Source organism: Dunckerocampus dactyliophorus, chromosome 7, assembly GCF_027744805.1.
Source record: "Dunckerocampus dactyliophorus isolate RoL2022-P2 chromosome 7, RoL_Ddac_1.1, whole genome shotgun sequence".
Lineage (NCBI taxonomy): Eukaryota > Metazoa > Chordata > Actinopteri > Syngnathiformes > Syngnathidae > Dunckerocampus > Dunckerocampus dactyliophorus.
In genome coordinates, this window is record NC_072825.1 from 17,924,027 (window position 1) to 17,943,976 (window position 19,950).

Here is a 19,950-nt window from a genome sequence, read left to right on the forward strand (position 1 = left end):
AGATGTGATTTGAAGCAACTATAACTCATTCATCCGCAGGAACTGTTTGCTTTGCAGCTTGCTATTTTGAAAAAAATATTAAAATACAACATGACACTTGAAAATATACCCCAGCTGAGGAGGTGTGCTCTCAAAATATAGTCTTAACTTGTCTGTAGTGAAAAGTAACATGGTTCCTACTTTTTAAGTGAGGTATTTTTGAGCTCCAAAAATAATAATACCAATTTAAAAATAAAAAAAAAAGAATTCCATCCACATCACTGCTATTTTTTCCTCTTAAACCTAACCAGGTTGTTATTGTTAATCAATACATTAATTTGGTCACCGACCCAGAAGCTGATTGGAAGTCTAATGATCACAATCAGCCTGCGCAGACAGCATCCCGAAACACGCACTCTGCTTCCAAACACCAACAGTGTCAGCCTGCCCCTCCCCCCAGAGAAAATATAAAATATATATATATTAATAATTTATATTTGAATCGACTTCTCCCTCTGACAGATTAGATTTTAACCATTTGATTTTGTTTGGACTGGGCGTTCCCATATTATTACTTAATGACCTTCCCAGCTGCTGCTGTCCATTTTCTGTCACCAGCAACCATCTGGACACTTATTAGCACCTCAATGCATCCACGCGGTTTTCCTCCCAAACTTGAATAAAATTAAGCAGGCAGGCATTGGTTACAGACTGTCAATATTTTCTTTTCCTTTCATTCTCACCCGTGTGACATTAAATGGAGTAACTAAAGTTAGCAGGCGGTGATAGTAATACAACAACAGCAATAATAATGATAGTAATAATAATAATGGTTCGTTTTAATTCCAATATTTAGTTTATTAGGCAAAATATACGATCTGGACAAATTCCTTCAACGTTTCCTATTTACAAATTTAAATCACATGATATTTACATTAAAGAAAGGACACCAAAACACAAGATATAATAATAATAATAATAATAATATAATAATAATATTAATAATAACAAAGTAAAAAGCCTACCAAAATGTCCCATTCTGTCGGGGTAAAGTGTAGAGAGATAGATTAACATTATAGGCGCGATTATAGGCTACACAACAATAGAGGAAGTATCCGCATCCATCCACAGGATATACCAAATGACGCCATTTGCTCTGTACCAGCTGCAAAGACTGAATGCTGCGCTGCATCATAATTTCTCCATTGTCCTTTTTAGGGGTGTGAAGTCTTTTTTTTTGTTCAAGCAAAAAAAAAAAAAAAAAATCAAGCCGAAGAGAGAGCAGTGAGGACCCGTTGTGTGGCGTCTTGTGGACTCCTTGCACTGGAAGGCAGCGACGATCTAAATAAAGAAGAAAACAGAAATGTGCATTAATAATAGTGGGCCGATAACAACAGTAATAATCATTATAATAATGACATTAGTATTATAAATGACGTTTATGTTGGAAAATGAACAGTGTGTAAATGCAGCCTCGACTAATGAGTCAACTTTCCAATCCAAATATTATTTATATAGCACGTTTGGGGGTGACGGGGGCTGTTTTGTACTTGAAACAGAGGTAAACCTTTTTCTTCCCTCTTTCTGAGAGAGCGCTCCCCTGGGCTCCGGGGCTCCCAGGGGTCTTTAGCGAAAGCACAGCCCAGACAGAGCCCGTTTTACTCGGTGACTTGATAAGTAGCCACACTATCCCCGCAGGGGGAGGAATTAAAGGGGGTGTGGGATGAGAGTCAAGACCCCTGTCACTCGCAAAGCAAACTGAGCTTTATTTATTTGACTTTCTAGTCTTGCTATTTCTATTCAACTTTATTTGTCCAGAAACGTATATTTTAATTACTTTTTTTTTACTTGAACAAATTATGCAAATATAATAATTGCTTATCTAATTTCGATTGCGACATTTAAAAAAAAACGTCCATTCAAAATGATTTAATTTTCCCGAATGAACAAAATTATACATTGAAAACAAACATTTTTACCTGTCATGGAGGGGTCGAAAAGAAGGCTTCAGGGTGGGTGTTGGAGGGGAATCAGACCTTAGACCGTTTTCGTGTTCTGAAAGGAGATAAGAAAAATATCCTTATTAATACTACACTTGTCTTAGATGCTGTGTGTCTTTACAATGTGCACATCATTGCAATTTTCACGATAAATATAAATAATGTATATTATTGTATGCATGGTATATATCATATAATATTTGATGTAAAAGTCGTGTCATCATCTCACCTATGTGTTTAGGGCTGCTCATCGGGGTCTTGCTGTCGTTGCTGAGGGCCGCTGCAGCAGCAACCGGGGACACCACCACTGATGTCTGTGTCTGATGTTGCTGCTGACCCGCCAGGTGGTGGTTCTGGTGCTGATGGTGATGATGGTGGTTCCCCAGGAAGGATCTCACATTGAGCAGGGAGTTCTGACCCAGAAAAGCCCCGTTTGTCCAGTTGTGGAACTTTCCAATCTGGCAAGTGTACAGTCCGTGACTGGGGAGGAAGGCGGGGTGGGCCTGGATCTGAGGGTGAGAGGGGGGCACTGGACCAGAAGGGGACGTGGGTTTCTGGGAGGAAGAGTCAGGGGTTGTGGCGGTTTCCGCTAATGACCATATTTTGGGCTTATTGTTCGAGGGCAAGGGGAAGCCTCCAGGTCTGTCCGGGGATAGAACTCGTGTGGTGTTGTTGGTACCGTCCGAGTTGTCTTTGCAACCTGCGTGGACTGAAATTGTGCTTTTAGCTTTGTCCAAGGCCTCGTGGGCCTGCAGGGTGAAGGCCCGTCTTTTCTCCAAGCTGTCCAGCTCTCCCCCCGCGTCCCCACCACCCCTGTGGTCCCTTGTGCCCCCCTCTGTTGATTTATCGTCATCATCCTCGTTACTCTGATCCCCGTCGTTATCGTCTATTTTGTCTATATCTATGCTCTCCAGATCAATCTCCTCCTCATCCTCATTCTTCTCAGCCTCGTCCCCGCTGCCGAATAAGTTAACATCCTCCCCGTCCTCTTTACTCCTGCTCCCCCATGTCACCTTGTTCTCCTTCTTCAGCCTCCTCCTGGCGTTGGCGAACCAGGTGGAGACCTGAGTCAGGGTCATTTTGGTGATGATGGCCAGCATGATCTTCTCCCCTTTAGTCGGGTATGGGTTCTTCCTGTGCTCGTTGAGCCAGGCTTTCAGGGTGCTGGTGCTCTCCCTGGTGGCGTTCTTGGGCCTGGCCGGGTCCCCGTACTGGAACTGACCGTATGGGTAGAAGGCAGGAGAGGTGTGGGCTGCAAAGCTGGCCGGATGAACGCCAGGACTGTCCTTCAGGTCATATTGTGATCCCTTGAAAAGTAATAAGAGCATGTCATGTTTCATGTTAAACATCCATAAACACCACAGCACGTGCTCACTTTATTTATATAGAGCTTCATCACACGCAATAAACATGCATGTGCTAATGCGTACATGTCTGAATGTAACTATAATTGTTGAAAGTGGGTTTTGTGGTTGCAATAAACTTTTGCGTGCACTCAAAAACTTCTCTGTGTCAAAAAAAACAAAGTGTGTAAAGCGCTCTCATATTAAAATATACTTTATTTTATACTTAAAAAATGTAAATTTTTATTGATTAACATTAATTTGCGCAATTTTCTTCTTTTTAAGCACCTATTCGTCATCGTTTTAATTAACGCAGTTTATTTATATCTGTTAATTTGTATCTTTTTTTTTTCTTTCACCACAGATAATTATTAAATATGTCACTAAAAACACATGGCTGTCATGCTTAACTGACAAAAGAAAGAATAAACAAGATAAGCTCGAACGAATTGCATAATAATGTGTTTCGTCCAAGCTATAGAAATAAAACATTTGCACAGCAATTGCTTGAAATCCATGAGCTGCATTTATACACACGCGTGTTGTTCAAACAATGTGAAATACTGACTAGCAAACGTTCTTCTAGTAGTATTATTAATCTCATTATGAATACAACAGCACGGAGAGTAGTCAGAATATATATATTTTTTATTTGGTCACACACGTGTCAGGCTTTTAACGTTTTTAATGCAATTTAACACACAAGTCCTATAGAACAGAAATAAACTATTCGAGTTTTAAAAAGTGTTGCATGGATTTGCATTTAAATTGCAGCAATTTAAAGCGAATTTGTTGACAGCACGCAGCACAAACAATAAAATCATAGGATAACTCACCATTTGTGAGAAAAGAGCCAGGTCCGCGCTGGTGTAAGGTAAGAAGGCGCTGTAGTTGTGCGCGTACGGGTTGGCGTACATGCCCAACACCGAGGTGACTGCCGCCGCGGTGGCTGTTGGACTACCTCCGATTTCGGTGCTCCCTCCGCGGGAAGAAGGCGTTAGCACTCCCGGCCTCTCGCTCCCGTACACCGCCTGGGAGGCACTTAAGTACTGCGGGTAGCCTAGCTGCGGGAAAGACATGTTCCACCGCCGGGTTGACGCTCAGCTCGGAACGTCCACAAACTATGCGTCAAAAAAAGTACTCGCGAAGGTTAAAAAAAGAAGAAAAAAACAACCAAGAGAAGAGAAGTGAGAGCTGCTACTGACATGCAGTGGTAGGCAGTGGAAACAAGACTCTCTTAAATCTCGGCTTCCTCTCTCTTTTGGTTGCGCAAAGTCCGCTTGGATGTGATGTGATCACCAATTGCGCACAGACTGACGCGCCTGGCCCTGAGGTCTCCAGGCTGATCTCTCAGATACAATTTGAAGTTGAAGCTTTGATTGGCATCCCCTACTTGAGCCGACAAGCTCCTCCTCGTTTGGAGCAATGTGGGATAATGTGAATATGGAGTGAGCACACATTGGCTGAGGCCTCGCTCTCTCTCTCTGTCTCTCCACACACACACACTATCTCTCCTGCGCTCCATCTTTCTCTCTCTCGCTCCAACCGTGTTTGGACTTATTGTATGTTAAATGTTCAAGCTTTAGAGTCCATTCAACGAAGGCTTTGATTGTTGTATGACAACCTGTCGACGCGATTTTACAGCTGTCCGACACCAGGGGAAGTAAACCCGTCAGAGGAAGGAACTTGCTTTGAATAGATTTAAATTGTAATTAAAGGCGTCTCGTTGCAGGAATTAGTTATTTGCTTAACACGGGCTGTTTAATTTAATTCCTGACGTCTAACTTAAAACTGTCATTTTTCCAAGGTAGATTAATTCCTGTCTTATCGAATGCTTTTAAAGTGGATATTTCAGCACATGGCAACTTTTTTTTTTACCAACAAAAAATTATACATGTAAGAAAAACACAGGTTCACACTTGAACTATACGCATATTCTGTTATTTTACTTTTTTAGTATTATTAAGATCTCCTGCAGTTTCCTTTTGATTTCTTAATGGTTTAATCAGCCAATCCTTCCCTCCTCCTTCTTTCACTCTCTCTCCATCTGTGTGTGTTTTGTGGACTTAAACCAGATTGTTGTTGTCCTTTGTAACAGCAGAGCCACTTCACTTTTTTCCCTTCTGTCTTTGAAAAGGAATGAGGAAAAAGCTGCAGGGACAAACTCAAACACAGAGAGACACCAGGCTGGAAAGTCTATTCAAGTCCATGAATGAGACTTGCAGCTTTTACTATGCAAAAAAAAAATAAAAAATCTATATACAGTATATTTTTCAACATCTAATTTGGAGATTTTGTTGAACTGAAGTTTTCGCAACATTTTTCTACATGCATACAAATAACCAGTTACAACTTTTAACCGCTTTAAGCAAAACATGCAATATTTTACTCCCTCTTGAACTGCTTATCCAATTTCCAGCAACGTGTAGGATACTAACTAACCCCTTTGCTCGCCTCTCCTGACACAGCCACGGCTTTGCAGGACGACGGTGTTCATGCTTTAACACTTCTATTTTTTTTATTGCATTTGATTCTTATAGCACCCACCTCCCAAGTCAAAGAGCGGGTATTCTGCAGATCTAGATTTAATACCTTTAACGACTGAAGCCCAAGAAGTCAGTAGATTTTGATCTGCACCAGATGGCTCCGAGTGGATATTGCCGAGCGCCGAGGATCTGTTAAAAAATATCTGAGGGGCACTGATGGTAATCTGGGTAACACATCAGAAAGAAGGGGAGGAATGGCAATTGCGATAACCCACTGGAAATGTGCGCGGGGGGGAGGTTGTGCTGGGTGGATGAAGACAGTTCCCACTTGGCTTTATAATAAAATAACAGAAGACACCTTAGGAATGATATATTGAGGATAAAAACAACACCAACAACAACAATAATAATAATATTAATAATAATGATTATTATTTTACATATTCCACGAGTTAATAACTGCATTTCTTTTTTCATGCGCACACACGCAAAGACTTGATTACCGCCCAGTTGGCGACAACTGAGCAAACTCTGCAGTTTCTCATATCTGATATTTTTATCATGTACATCTACAGGAGGCTTTTCATTAGCTGTTATGCCTTAATGGCCACATCCAGCTCCTGCATAAGTCCCCCAGATATTACCGGTACTCAGCATGAAATAGTTCTTATCAGCAGCATTTTTTTTCCTTCACTCTTAAAAAACAATCTTAACACAATCACAGTTCTTGATCTGCCAAAGCTGACTCAAACGCTCACCTCCATAATTTAAAAGGAAGAAGGAGAGTAAAGTCTGTCTTACTCTGGCGGCCAATAGATAACCTCTTTCTGACATATCTATTACTCTTTTTGGCATTGCTCATGTGTAAGTATCAATAAAAACCCAGTGGCATTTACCCATCATGTCAGTGAACACTAGCATGTATCAATAAATGACAAAGGCTAAAATAAATGATCGCCCTTATATCAATAAACAAAGACAAGTAGACCATATCCCAATATTTTGTGTGGTGAAAACATATATATTTTAAGTATATGCGGTATATAGTCCTTGTTTTAGAAGAAAATATTTCAACAAATGAAAATACGAGTACTGGTTATTTTTGTGTACCAGTCAGTCCAAAATATTAGGCCAATATTTTGCTTAAGCGGCTGTGATATGTTTCCTCAATTAATCTAATAATACATGAACCCAGGCCATAAGATTCGACCTGCGAGTAAAAACACAGGCTTGAATGACTCCAATAGAAGTCACTGTGAACCTGTATTACAATAACAGCAGTTATGTTGACGGTTAGCTACCACCGTAGAGGTCAAGGGTGTCTCTGTGAACTAATAACTGTGGTGAAAGATACTCCTTTCCTGCCTGTGGGAGTGCCAAAGTTGAGGAAAGGTTAAGAATCTGCAGAATGTCCCTTTTGTGCCGTTTGCGTAGATTACCAAATTAAGTGTTGAAACCAAAACTCCTTTCTCCCCTGGAGGAGAGGAGATTAGATGAAAATGAATTGAACATCACAACTCGTTAGCACATACATATGCGTATACCTCAAGTTACAACAAACTCCCCAACACAACATCCAAACTGTTTAGCTATGGGGGACGTCAGAGGAGCACTGGTCTTACAGTGAGATATTTGATACTCAAACAACTGCACCACACCTATAGGTAAGGAAACTAGGAATTTCCTGGCTCATAAAAGAGGCCTATTCTGGGTCTCATAAGGTCACAACAGTGTTCACTTGACAGCTAAACACTCGAATGGCTGTTGTTCCCCTGCCGGGCTCTAATCTTCGCCAATTTTCAAGATGCTCTGCAGCCCTGCAACAAGCGCTTTTTAATTACAGTTTGATTCCCTTTGCAATTGCATGTACAGTGGTACCTCGGGTTTCGTTATTGACAAGCAAACTAGAAACAAACAAAAAACGAAATGTAAGAAATCCCAGGCAATTTTTCCCACAGAAAATAATGTAAATCCAATGAATTCGTTCCAGAGACCCAAAAATATTAACCAAAAATGCTTTTTATTGAGAATAATTGAGAATAATTGTAGTTTTACAAGCAGAAAATATTGCAAAATAATTATACATGACGAATGAAATGGATAAATGAACATTTACCATGTCTTTTATTCTTATTGAAGCCTCTTGTTGGCGAAGACGGTGAGGAGCAGCGAGGGAAGACGGGAGGTTAGAAAGAGGAGGGGATCCACACCAGCAACAACTTCTCTTCGAACATTTGAGATCTCCGTTTTGTTAACACCTTTACCGCTTATGCAACATTACCTTCCTCCTATTCTATCTCTATCTAGAGGTGTGGTTTTGGGTGTATGATCCTGAAATGACTGAATGAACAAGCAATGCTATCAATGTACCAAAGGGTAAACTAGAACCGTTTATTACAGGCAACGTTGTATGATAACTGAGACAGTGTATGGTAACCGAGGCAAAATTTTTTTGAAAACTTTTGTTCAAAACTGAATCATACGAAACCATGGTGTTTGTAAACCCAGGTTTTACTGTATATGAACGCAGAAAAATGCTTTTGCAAAGCCAAAATATAAACAATATTAAACATTTTGGGGCCAATAACACTGGTTAATACTTCAATACAGATCTCAACAATCATTTTATAGGCAAAAGCCCCACAGAAACTACCTGTATATGCAGAAGGTGACATGACTGGTGGATTATCATCTATAAAAAAGTGTTTTATTTTGGAAACAATAATTGTTTAGGGTTAGTAATGTTAATTTACTTATAATTTACCAACGAGATATCTTTCATCTTTCATCTTAACTATATAAGATTTACTAGGGATGCAACGGTATGCCATATTCACAGTTCGGTGCATACCTTGGTTTTAAGGTCATAGTTTGGTTCATTTTTGGTACAGTGAGGGACCAGAATGCAAAACATAAAACTGCTTAGCTTTAATGATTTTTCAAATAAAATATAAACCTGCAAACTGTGGGCAGGTAACTATCCAATAAATAAAATTCTCAGATGAAAAAAATAATGAAATAACTCTAAATTGTCCATCGGTATGAATGTGAGTGTGAATGGTTGGTTGTCTATATATGCCCCTGCAAATGACTGGCGACCAGTACAGGGTGTACCCTGCCTCTCACCCAAAAGTCAGCCGGAGTAGGCTCCAGCATACCCATATGACCCTAGTGAGGATAAGCAGCACAGAAGATGGATGATGGAAAAAAAAAATGAAGGACGCGGGAGAGGGCACATTGGGACATTTTGTGCATTAAATATGCTACAAACAATCCCATGTAGGTCAATATACTTAGCTATGTGACCGAAACATCCACATCTTATGTGTTATATGTGAAAAAGCAAATACATGTAATATATAACAATATATCACATTAGCAATAAATTATTTGTATTTTTAGAATATGCTGGTGGCCAATAAAAAAACAAACAAAAAAAAAAAGCTGCGGACCGACATGCACTTTGGACACTCTGGTTTACAGTGTTTCATTTTCGGAAAGTGCAACAATGCAGACAAGTGCAACATCATGATTTTAATGTATGCCGTGTGGGGGAGAAAAAAAAAGAACACCCCTACTAACTACTATGCAACCTTAAATAGACAATAATCAAATCTGTTTATATGTATGTGCGTTTTTGTTCTAATATATAATTGAAAGTCCTCAATATGGCACTCAAAACATACCAGAAATCCTATGGAGCTTTTTTTGTAACCACCCGAATGAAAAGGGCATACAGTATAGACCATTTTGATCATTATATGCGAACTGCATGAAGCTGTAAATATATACTTAATCATGTACAGTCGTTCCTTGCGACATCGCGGTTCAAATTTCCCTGCTTCATTCTATCACTTATGTTATATGTTAATTAATAAATCATGCTGTTTCATGTTTCAATATGGCCTATTTTTAGTTAAATATTTGCATATTTAAGTCATTTTTTGGATTGCTTTTTTTTTGCCTAAATTAAGCATTTCCAACCGTAACTACAGAAGCACTCAGAAAGCGTAGACTTCCTCCAAGTGCCATATTTACCCCCATATTGTGATTCACACCAAAATAATCCTACATTTTTTGGATCAGTCTTTGATATTTTGTAGAACCATTTGGAAAATTGTCCTGTATGTTTTTTTCCAAGTGCTCTGACCATTTTTTGTGGAGTTATATCCACAAATGCCAAAAGTGGTCCCATCTCGCAGTGTTAAAGAATCCTTTAAAAAATGCCTGGATCCAGACGGTGATCCAGATCACCACCAAAATGTAATCAGTTCTTCCATATCCCATTTCTGACAAGTCCTGAAAACATCTTCCAAATCCATTGAGAACCTTTCAAGCTAGTTTGAACACAAACAAACAAACAAACAGATAAAAGCCGGCAAAATCATAACTTCCGTGCTGTGCTTGCGCTTTGCGTAGGTAAAAACGGCTAAATTAACAATAAATGAACTAAAATACAAATATAAGGCATTCAGAAGATGCATTCAAAACCGTGATGCCATGTAGTATTGTACACTGGTCACTAGGTGTCAGTAATGTTCCTGTAATGTTTGGTGAGGCACACAAGCATCAGACTTGGCTTTTATTACAGGTTTTGAATTTATCTCACAATAATCATAATAAACGCGGGCCACTGCTGTGGCCGTAATCCACTCCAAGCTAAAACTCAACTCTGAACCCCTGATGTCACTTCCTGTCCTTCCTTAATATCTTAAATGGCTTATTTTCTGTTATTATGTCTACTATATTGGGTAATATAAGTGTAAAAGTGACAATAGGGGTATTATTTAATGTCTAGAGGGCTCTAATAATGTTAAAAATTGTATTTAGGAGGTCGGTTTTCTATGTTCTAAGTAAACAAAACATTGGATTTATCGGTAGAAGTTAAGAGATCCTACTTCATGGAAATTCACTTAGCATAGTCGTTCTGGAACCAATTAACCATGACAAACAAGTGATTACTCGGAAAATACAAAATTTAAAAGTCATTGCTGTCAAGTTGCAATTCCATTTCTAATACCAGCTGATAGATTTTTTTTTTTCTCTCCAAAAATGGTGTTAATCTCTCAGATTTAATATATAAGCCTTTTGGAGGGAGTGCAGTTTCATCGAATATTTCCTAATTTTCTTGAAAATTAGCATTATATCATATTCTCAGCATACACAGTTGCATTTAAAATAACTCACTAACAGCATCCACCCATTGCTTCAAAGCCTCTGCAGCAGTAGCATTATAAAAACATTCACTAACGGTGTGATGCATTGTTAAAACGTGTTTAATACTTTGCACACTTGAATTTATGTCATTGTGGTTCAGTATTTGATGGAGCCAAACTGAATAGTGGTTGAAACCACGTGGAGGCCGACAACGGCACTTCATTATTCTTGATGAGTGTCCTTTAACTCATTCTGGCTTCTTAGTGCATACCATCCAAAAGACAACAGCCAAGGATCTGACTTTTTCCTCCCCGGGGGCATTCTCATGGGTGGGTAATGAACGGGTGCGCCCAGATTTTGATGTGGTTAGGGGCCAAGGGGAGAGAAATGTGAGAAGGGGTGTTAATTGTTTTGGCTCTTTGCTGGGGAAACATATCAACATTTGATCTAATGGAGGTTAAAGACTCTCATTGCCATAGGGGCTGATGCTAATGAATAGCTCTGACTAGCCAAGGAGAGAACGAAAGATGGAGTGAGAGCTACCGAGAGGGCAAGAGCAATGCAGTGATTATTTGCAGTGAGTATTTGCTGGCCTTTTAAATGTTCTAGCTGCATGGAGTTTTATTGCAGTAGTGGATAAACATCAAATACCCATGAATGTATTTCAATGGCATTTTTCTTGTGAAAAAGACAAAAACAACACGTTTTGTAACTGTGCAGCAAAAGACAAATTCAACTATTAACATATAAGCATCATGTCTAAACACAGTTTGGTATATAAGCGCATCTACTTTTAAACCTGTTGCAAAAACACTTAGCGTGCATGTGATCCCAGCAACAAAGACTAGAAGCTAATTAACAAATTTGGCAATTCAAAAGGTAAGTCTATTACATGGTGTTTAACGTTTCTATGAACAATCAGCTGAATTCTCGGCAGCCACAAGGCGGTAAACCTAATTCTCTCAGTGTATAGTGTATATTCTCATCTGCACAATTCAACTGCAGATGTATGCAAAGTACAGTAAATGAGTGAGATGTACAGAAAAGAAATCGGACACAAAGGAAAGCAAGTCTTCCTTTTGTCTCCATATAATGGTATGCTAAATCTGAATGAGGACTCAAATTTTGGACTGAAAACACTTGGAAGTAGAAATATTCACAACATTTCGTCTCTCATTTCAGATGTTTATTTGCGTCCATGGACATGCACAGGGGAAAAAAACCAGAGCATGCAAATTCACATTAAGATGATTGAATTCCCACGTTTATTTCTGAAGAGTGTTAATTGAATTTTAAGGACCGGGCCTTCCCGGGGAAAAGATTTTTGTATACTGAAAGTATTCTTTTGAAATTACACACCCTTTGATAGCGGTGTAAAGGATATAGATAAAATGATCAACAGACAGCATGACAAATGGAATTTTAATGAGCTTTCTTTTTTTCATCTGTTATCGTGTGCTGCTTTTCGCTTTGGTGTGTCTTTGTACAAACTATTGGTAGTTGAAACCTGCTGTTTTCATGTTGCTGGACACGCTCTGTGGGATGCTTCAACCTCTCGCTCTCAACAACACTGCGTCTACCTTGATCACTGATCAGACTGACTCGGTTTTAGGTGCCTTGAGGTTTGACTTCCTGGAGTATTGAACTACTCTTAAACACAATAAACACACAAATTTGAAAAGGTAAAAACAAACAAACAAACAAACAAGTGAGTCTGGGGTTTTGAATGTTTCTGTGTACTGAAGTTGTTGCCATGTCAGAACTACTTGGACGAAATTTTGCACCTTTTATCCTCCATGGTTATGATCCAGTCTAAATATTGGATGTTTTAGAAGTTAAAGGTGCTGTAAATCTTGGGCTACAAATTACATTTTTTTGGAACCAAAAAATATACGAACACCATCACCAGCGAGCACCAATAGTGGTTTAAAAAAAACAAACAAAAGTGTGTCTGTAATTTTCACAATTATGAGTTAAACTGCATAAAAATTGGCGTAAATTGTGGTTCGGCCTCACAGCCGTGGTATTCATGTGCATGTCCATAGCACACAAGACAAGTGCAATAAGAGCTACACACATTTGTGTGTACGACGTATGTCAAAAGAGATGATAACACCAGCAAGCTTTGGTATATTGCAGCAAGCACTCAAATAATTTAACACTTAAAAGCTTTTGCACTCAAGCACATTGTGCAGTTTTATTTGTTAAAATGTTTTTTTTTTTATGTGAAATGTTATTGTTTCTATACTTAACATCAACCTGCCCTCGGGCACTAAGGATGGAAATTAGCCACAGGCTTTAATCTTGTATATTTACACAAAAAATGTTGATTAATATCCCCTGTCCCTTTCTTTCTTAAAAAAGAAAAAAAATCTACAAATCTAAACACACACAAAAGCAGTCCCAGAGAGGCACTCAACAATTTTCAGGCTAGCTAATGTTAGTAGATAAACTGTCATGATCTGTGTGCTGTTTGCTGAGCCGCCTGGGAGGAGCTAACGATACACACCTGCTGGCAATTATCACCTGACTCCTTCTTAAGCTGTGCTGTGAGCTTCACTCCTTGCCAGCTTCTTCCCTGATTTTTGCCTACGACCTGTTCCTCCCAGCATCTCGTTTTTTGCTCGGTGTTTTTACATTGTGGTCCTTTTTGCCTTCGTCTATGAGTACTTAGTTGCCCTGCTTGGTTTCTTCCAGCAGCGGCTTCAGCTAACGTTAGCCTATTGTTCCTGATCAGTTTTTCAGGAGTGGTTTTGTGTTGTACGTTCTCTGATAGGTTTTTGTCAGCAGTTCCCTTGGTTAATATTTTTGTAGTTTCTCCCTGCTATTTCCGCTCCGTGGATAGCAGTGTCTTTAGTTCTAGTTTTCTTCTTCCCGTGACGGTGTCCACTCTTTGTGTTTTACTTTGTATTTATTTTTCATCTGCTACTTTTGTGGACATCTTTTTGTAATAAATTGTTGTTACACAGACTGTCTCTGTCTCTGCGTTTGGGATCCAGCTTTTCGGCCTGTGGCCAATTGTAACACACCCATCCATCTTCTATGCCACTTATCCTCACTAGGGTCGCGAGTATGCTGGAGCCTACACCCTGGACTGGTCGCCAGTCAATCGCAGCAATAGTAACACAGACTTAGTCAAACCGTTATCATTAGCTGACAACAATGTACAGTAACTCTTGCGCATATGTGTTATGTTGGGCGTAGCTTACGCACTCAAAGCAGGAAGAGGTCGGGATATAATGCTTGTATTATGTGAGTGCCCCTCTGGGCAGTCGCGTATTCAAGGTTGGCAGCACCTTTCAAGTGGAAATTGGGCTATTTTGCTTCCCAAGTTAGTGATATATGTTGTCACTGAATTGAAACAGCTGCAAGTTTATGCAGGTAAATAATAATAATAATAATACAGCTCACTGTTTTTTTTTCTCTTGTCTACTTGTTTTTGTCTATTTACATCAGGTTTGTCCTGTTCTTTGATAGTTATCATAAAAAAATATATATATATATTATACGTATATTTAAAGACATATCTTTTGTGTTTTTATTCAACAGTTTTGCTTTTTTGTAGTTACATTATGCCTTTTTGCTAAATTTTTCCAGTTCTGTTTTATTTTTTACATATTTTTATACATACTATATATGTGTGTGTGTATGTGTATATATATATATATATATATATATATATATATATTATTTCTGCAATGAGCCACGTTCCACAGATGGCCCCTGCATCATACTTTAGACAGCCGTGCGTGTATTGCCAGGAAGTGGCGTGTGTCCAAGCTCTGCCTTCTTGTTGCTGTTGGTCAAGGGCTGGGTTGCATTGTGGTGAGATTTTTTTTTTTTTTTACAGCTTTCAGTTGTGCATTCACGACGGCAGCTCTCACTCCGATTGCCCATTCGGCAGTTACTTCACCTTTGTTGATCACTTGTATTTAATTCCAGAATAAACACTTGTGTAAATGCGCACCCTTACTTGCTCAATATACCGGCCATGTCGGCTAAATTGGCAACACGGATCTCTTCTGTGTATGAGGTGTGTTAAGCAGATGCTCGCTTAGCCAAATGCAATGAGCATCAGTGGAACCGCTCGGTGATTAAGGGTGCAGACAAGTCCGAACATTTACGTGGGTTGATCTGACAAATATTAAGTAAAATTGATCAAATGTAGAATTACGACAGCTTCTGCTTGGAAATCTACAAGTAGCAAGCAGCTGTTCAACTCCAATGGAAAAAAAAACAGCCACAAGTCACTTGCTGATGCTGGGAACACCGAGGTAGTTTGGATTGCAAGTTGTGCCTACGTAAAGGACTTAATGTGTGATTCCAATTATGTGTTGCACACTGCCACTTCCATATGACTGTACTGTACTATAATTCATAGTAGCAATGCCATAGTTCACAGTCTGATTGGCTTCTGCCCTGTTCTCGCGATACAGCTTTACTCCAAACGAGAAATCTCGTCACGTTTAAGGAGATCTCTCGACACCCCTAATTATAATGCAATTGCAGTTCTTCCTGAGAGCTTAGCCATGGTATACTTCCAAAAGATGCATGTCCAAATAATTCTTATTCCTTCTATTCAATACCTAGCACTTAAATAAACACACTGAGTGACATCAGTGTTACTGCTGTAAACAATGGCATCGATTATGTCCAGTGATGTTGTCACTGAAAAGTATGCCAATGACAGCACAAAAATGCACGGCCTAAGACGTGTGTCAAACTCGTGCCATGGAGAGCCGAGACACTGCAGGTTTTCTTTCCAGCCAGTCACTAAAGCAGGTGATTTTAATGATCAACACCTTCAGTTTGAGGGAAGGAGCTCATCAATTAAATCACCTGCTGAAGAAACTGGTTGGAGAGAAAACCTGCAGCGTCTCGGCCCACAGGGCACAAGTTTGACACATGTGGCCTAAGAGAAACCCAATTCACAGCAAGAAGATAATACATACAGTTCATGTCTAAAGACTAGGTAGAACAGCTCTAGTCTCACTAGGTAGGACAGCTCGAGTACAGCAACAGTGCACTTGATTCAATCAATGCCCTGAGAATACAATGACCTGGATGAATGAGAATATTCCAAGGCACAAGATTACAATTATAATGTGCTATTATAATGCACATTAACGGAATTGGAACAGGTATGCCATTACTGACATTGTATTTGTATTGTTTTATATTACTGCAACTGTATTACTTTTAATGAGTTCCACCAAACACTGTGGACAATTAATAACATGTTGTATCTCACCAATATTTGTTCCAAGTTATTGTTTGTGACGTGTTTGGGGCCAAATTGACCTAATAAGAGCTCACATGATCAATCTCATCATTGCTTTTGGGTGTGCTAACAATTGGTGCCATTCTCATTAACCGAGCGAGGGTGTTATTGAGTCACAGATGAAAACAGCAGTCTGTCAAATTCACTTATTCAGTATAATGAGAATAGGAAGAGGTCTGGGGAGAATGCCAAAACAGGGTTCTAAAGGGCTCCTCATGTTATTGATGTATTAGATTGGCATCAATGGAACTGTCCACCCCCAAGTTTCATAATGACGCCGCCCATCTGCTCGTCATCCTCCATGAACCAGAAAGTCGTCTGCTAACTTTGGCTTGGGAATTATTGCAGATAAATATAATCGTTCTGGCATTACTACAAATACAAATCAAATGGTGGCTTAAGATTTTAGCAAGTACCCTTGCTTTAGTAATTCTTCAAAAGTCAATGGACCGATTCTGTTCATAATTTTCATGGACAGTTTGGGAGTGTGAAGCTTCTGGGATGAGACTTAGCACCTCCAAATCTGAGGCCAGGGTTCTCAGACAGAAAAGGGTGCGGTTGGGAGTGAGGTCTTGCCCCAGGTGGAGGAGTTCAAGTATTTCGGGGTCTTGTTTAGGAGTGAGGGACAGCTGGAACCATGAGATCGACAGGCGGATCGGTGCCGCGTCTGCAGTAATGCCGACACTGTACCGGACTGTCGTGGTGAAGAGAGAGTTGAGGCGGCAGAAGGCAAAGCTCTCAGTTAACCGGTTGATCTATGTTCCCACTCTCACCTATAGTCATGAGCTTTGGGTCGTGACCGAAAGAAGGAGAATACAAGCGGCGCAAAATGAGTTTCCCTCGTAGGGTGGCTGGACTCAACCTAAGAGATAGAGAGAGGTTGAGGAGCTCGGTCATCCGGGAGGAGCTCAGAGTAGAGCCGTTGGTCCTTCACATCGAGAGGAACCAGTTGATGTGGCTAGGGCATCTACTTCGAATGCCTACTGGACGCCTCCCTGGTGAGGTATTTTGGGCGTGCCCAGCCGGGAGGAGACCCCAGGGTACACATAGGACACACTGGAGAGACTAGGTCTCACAGCTGGCCTGACCCAGACCTGGATAAGTGGAAGAAAATGGAATGGGGGAAAAAAAAGTCAATGTGCGCAAAATGTAAAATTATCTTATTATTATCTTATTATCTTATTGTGATTTGCTTTATTTTTTTTGTTCAAAATCTCCCTTTTGGTAAGATGAAATGCAGTTCTATGCCACTGCAAACTGTAATCGCAATGATACAAATTTTGTTCATCTCTCTGATACTAAGTCGAAAGCTGAAAGTATTCCAAATAATAAACATCTTGAATCTAATTTGACCGGTGAGTGTCTGTGGTGCAGCTGTGACTCAAGAGTGTAACATAGAGAGCAGTTATTTTAGAAAATAATATCGTATTGTCAAAGCAGGCGGTTATTTTTCTACCTCAAGCTAATATTTTCTTGTCTAAATTGCATTTATTTAATTAGAAAGTGTTGAGTTTAATCCTAAATTCATAATTAATGCTATTTATGGTATTTTAGATCAGCATGTAATTGGTGACGTTTTTGCCAGTGGCTCTAAGTAACTTTTATGTTTAGTGTGTCGTTTGAAAGTGTTAGATTGGTGATGCTGACATGCAGTTCTATCCACACACAAATCCTACCTTCCATTGTTCCAAGTGCAGAATTGCTGTGACTGGACAGAGGGAGGGTGGCAGGTTGCAGCGTGGCGCTTGTACATCATGCCCATGTCGAAGCATCATTGACCCCAGCTGAGAGGCATCCCAGTGTGGACAATGTAGTTCAATAGCAACTGACTCCCACCCAAAAGGGGGGCAGCTGATCTGGTAAAGAGCAGTGCTCCTGCATTAGCAGCACTCAGCTGTTTCAGCCAAACATTTGGCCACACCATGAAATCTGTTTTTAAGAAGAGAAAAATAGTCTTTGGATTATAATTGAACCCCTTCGTACCTCCCCTCCGCCCCCTGCACCTCCATCATTCTTGTTACGCCTTACTTCCTCCTGCCCCATCCTGTTTGTCCCCATTTGTTTTCTACTCAGTGTCTGAATGGTCTATACTCTCCCCCCCCACACACCTTTTGTATGAGCAGCAGCACCCATCAAATTCCGGATCGATCCCCCGGTGTCATTGTGTGTAGAGGTTATTTAGGTGGGCATCCAATCTGCACCTGCTGTTGTGTTTGAGCAAGAGGGGAACATGGCCAGAGTTTGTTAACACCGAAACGGGAAACATCAAAGCTGAGACAGAGAGAGGTGGGGTGGGGAGAAGGATGGAAGGGAGGGGTGAGGATGAGCAGCCACCTCAGAATCCCATGAGTACCCGCCAGCTCGCTGCCTCGTCTCTCGTGAAATGAGCACTTTCACAGTCAGTTAGTCTTTAAGTAATAGATATATTGAGTTCATCCCTTGTAACGTTAGACAACTAATTTATTATTTTTCCCCTGTCTTCCTCTCACCCTTTGCGAGCCCTCCCCTGTCTCCTTTCCCCTTCCACCTCTTTCTCCTTTTTCCCGCTCCCGCTGTGTCCATTTTCCTTCATTCCCCATCAACACAGGATTATGAAGGTTAAATAAACTCTGAAAATGAATGAATATTGCCACTAACCTCGTCCCCTGTTACCACGGCTGCAATCAAGCCCGCGGTGCCCCACCCCCCCCACAACCCTCCACCCTCATTGCCTGGAGAAAAGAGACGGTCCAGTCCGGGCTATCTGGCAGCAGAATGAATGATCCTATTTATGTTAATGCAAACATGAACGTTACACAGGTTTTTCCCCTGATAAGGCGATAGGTTAATGAAATGCTCATTTCATTTTACCAGTTGTTTTCTCTGTGAAGTTCCGATAAGTAGCAAACCAATGAAGCTTGTAATTACAATCTTACAGAAACCCGGCCAATCTGTGTATAAATCTCACCATCCAATTACAAGATGTAATAATTTTGCAGTCAAGCTGGTAATGAGGTCTAATACTCATGCATGTGATAATCCCCCCTGGATGCTGACTCTATCAGATGTTAGCTTTGTAATTATATGAGCTGGAGAAAAAAAAAAATCATTATTTCATGTTCAAGTAGAAAATGAGGTTGGTGGGAAGTTAATTTTCTCTATGCTCTGTGAAGCGTAGACAAGAATTTAATGATTTAATTACAGTTGTTAGGCCTTTTTTGCGAGCGGCTTAAATTGAGCTAAGCATTTTTCATAGCCCCGACATCAGGAGTCGGAGAACATCAAAGATTTTGACAGCATACAAAATGATGAGCAGACCCAGTGGCCCTTTTTTTTTTCCAACTTTGTCACATTTGCCTTTCCGAGTATTCATTTTCTTCTTTCCTTCCCTGCTATAGTCAAGGTAACCACACTGCCAGGGACAGTAGGGACTTGCTGGATAAAAGCAACATCAACAAATATTAACCGCTCTGGCTTTCACAACCAGCAGCTAATCCACTGTATGTGAATTTGTCATATCAGATTACTATGACAGTCATGGTGCAGCCCAGAAAGGAAGGCATGCCCCTACCTCCTTAAAAGGACAATATTGATTTTTTGTTTGTTTTTTTGTATTTTTTTCCCACTTTTTTGAATTTCAAAACAATCTATAAGTGGTGTCTGGAGTGCTGTGATTTCCATACAGCGATGAGAAGTGAGTAAGAAACTATAAATGCATTCATCTA

General features: G+C 40.1%; 1 protein-coding gene across 1 annotated transcript; it reads right to left on the bottom strand.

The window, feature by feature from the left end:
- Positions 1–256: 256 nt before the first annotated feature.
- On the bottom strand, positions 257–4,734 carry irx1a (iroquois homeobox 1a). The gene is made up of 4 exons (XM_054781741.1): positions 4,159–4,734; positions 2,209–3,286; positions 1,959–2,034; positions 257–1,320 (listed from the first exon to the last, which is right to left on the bottom strand). Exons 1-4 carry the CDS (start codon positions 4,399–4,401, stop codon positions 1,245–1,247), a joined length of 1,473 nt encoding a protein of 490 aa, XP_054637716.1. The 5' UTR covers positions 4,402–4,734; the 3' UTR covers positions 257–1,244.
- Positions 4,735–19,950: the final 15,216 nt, after the last annotated feature.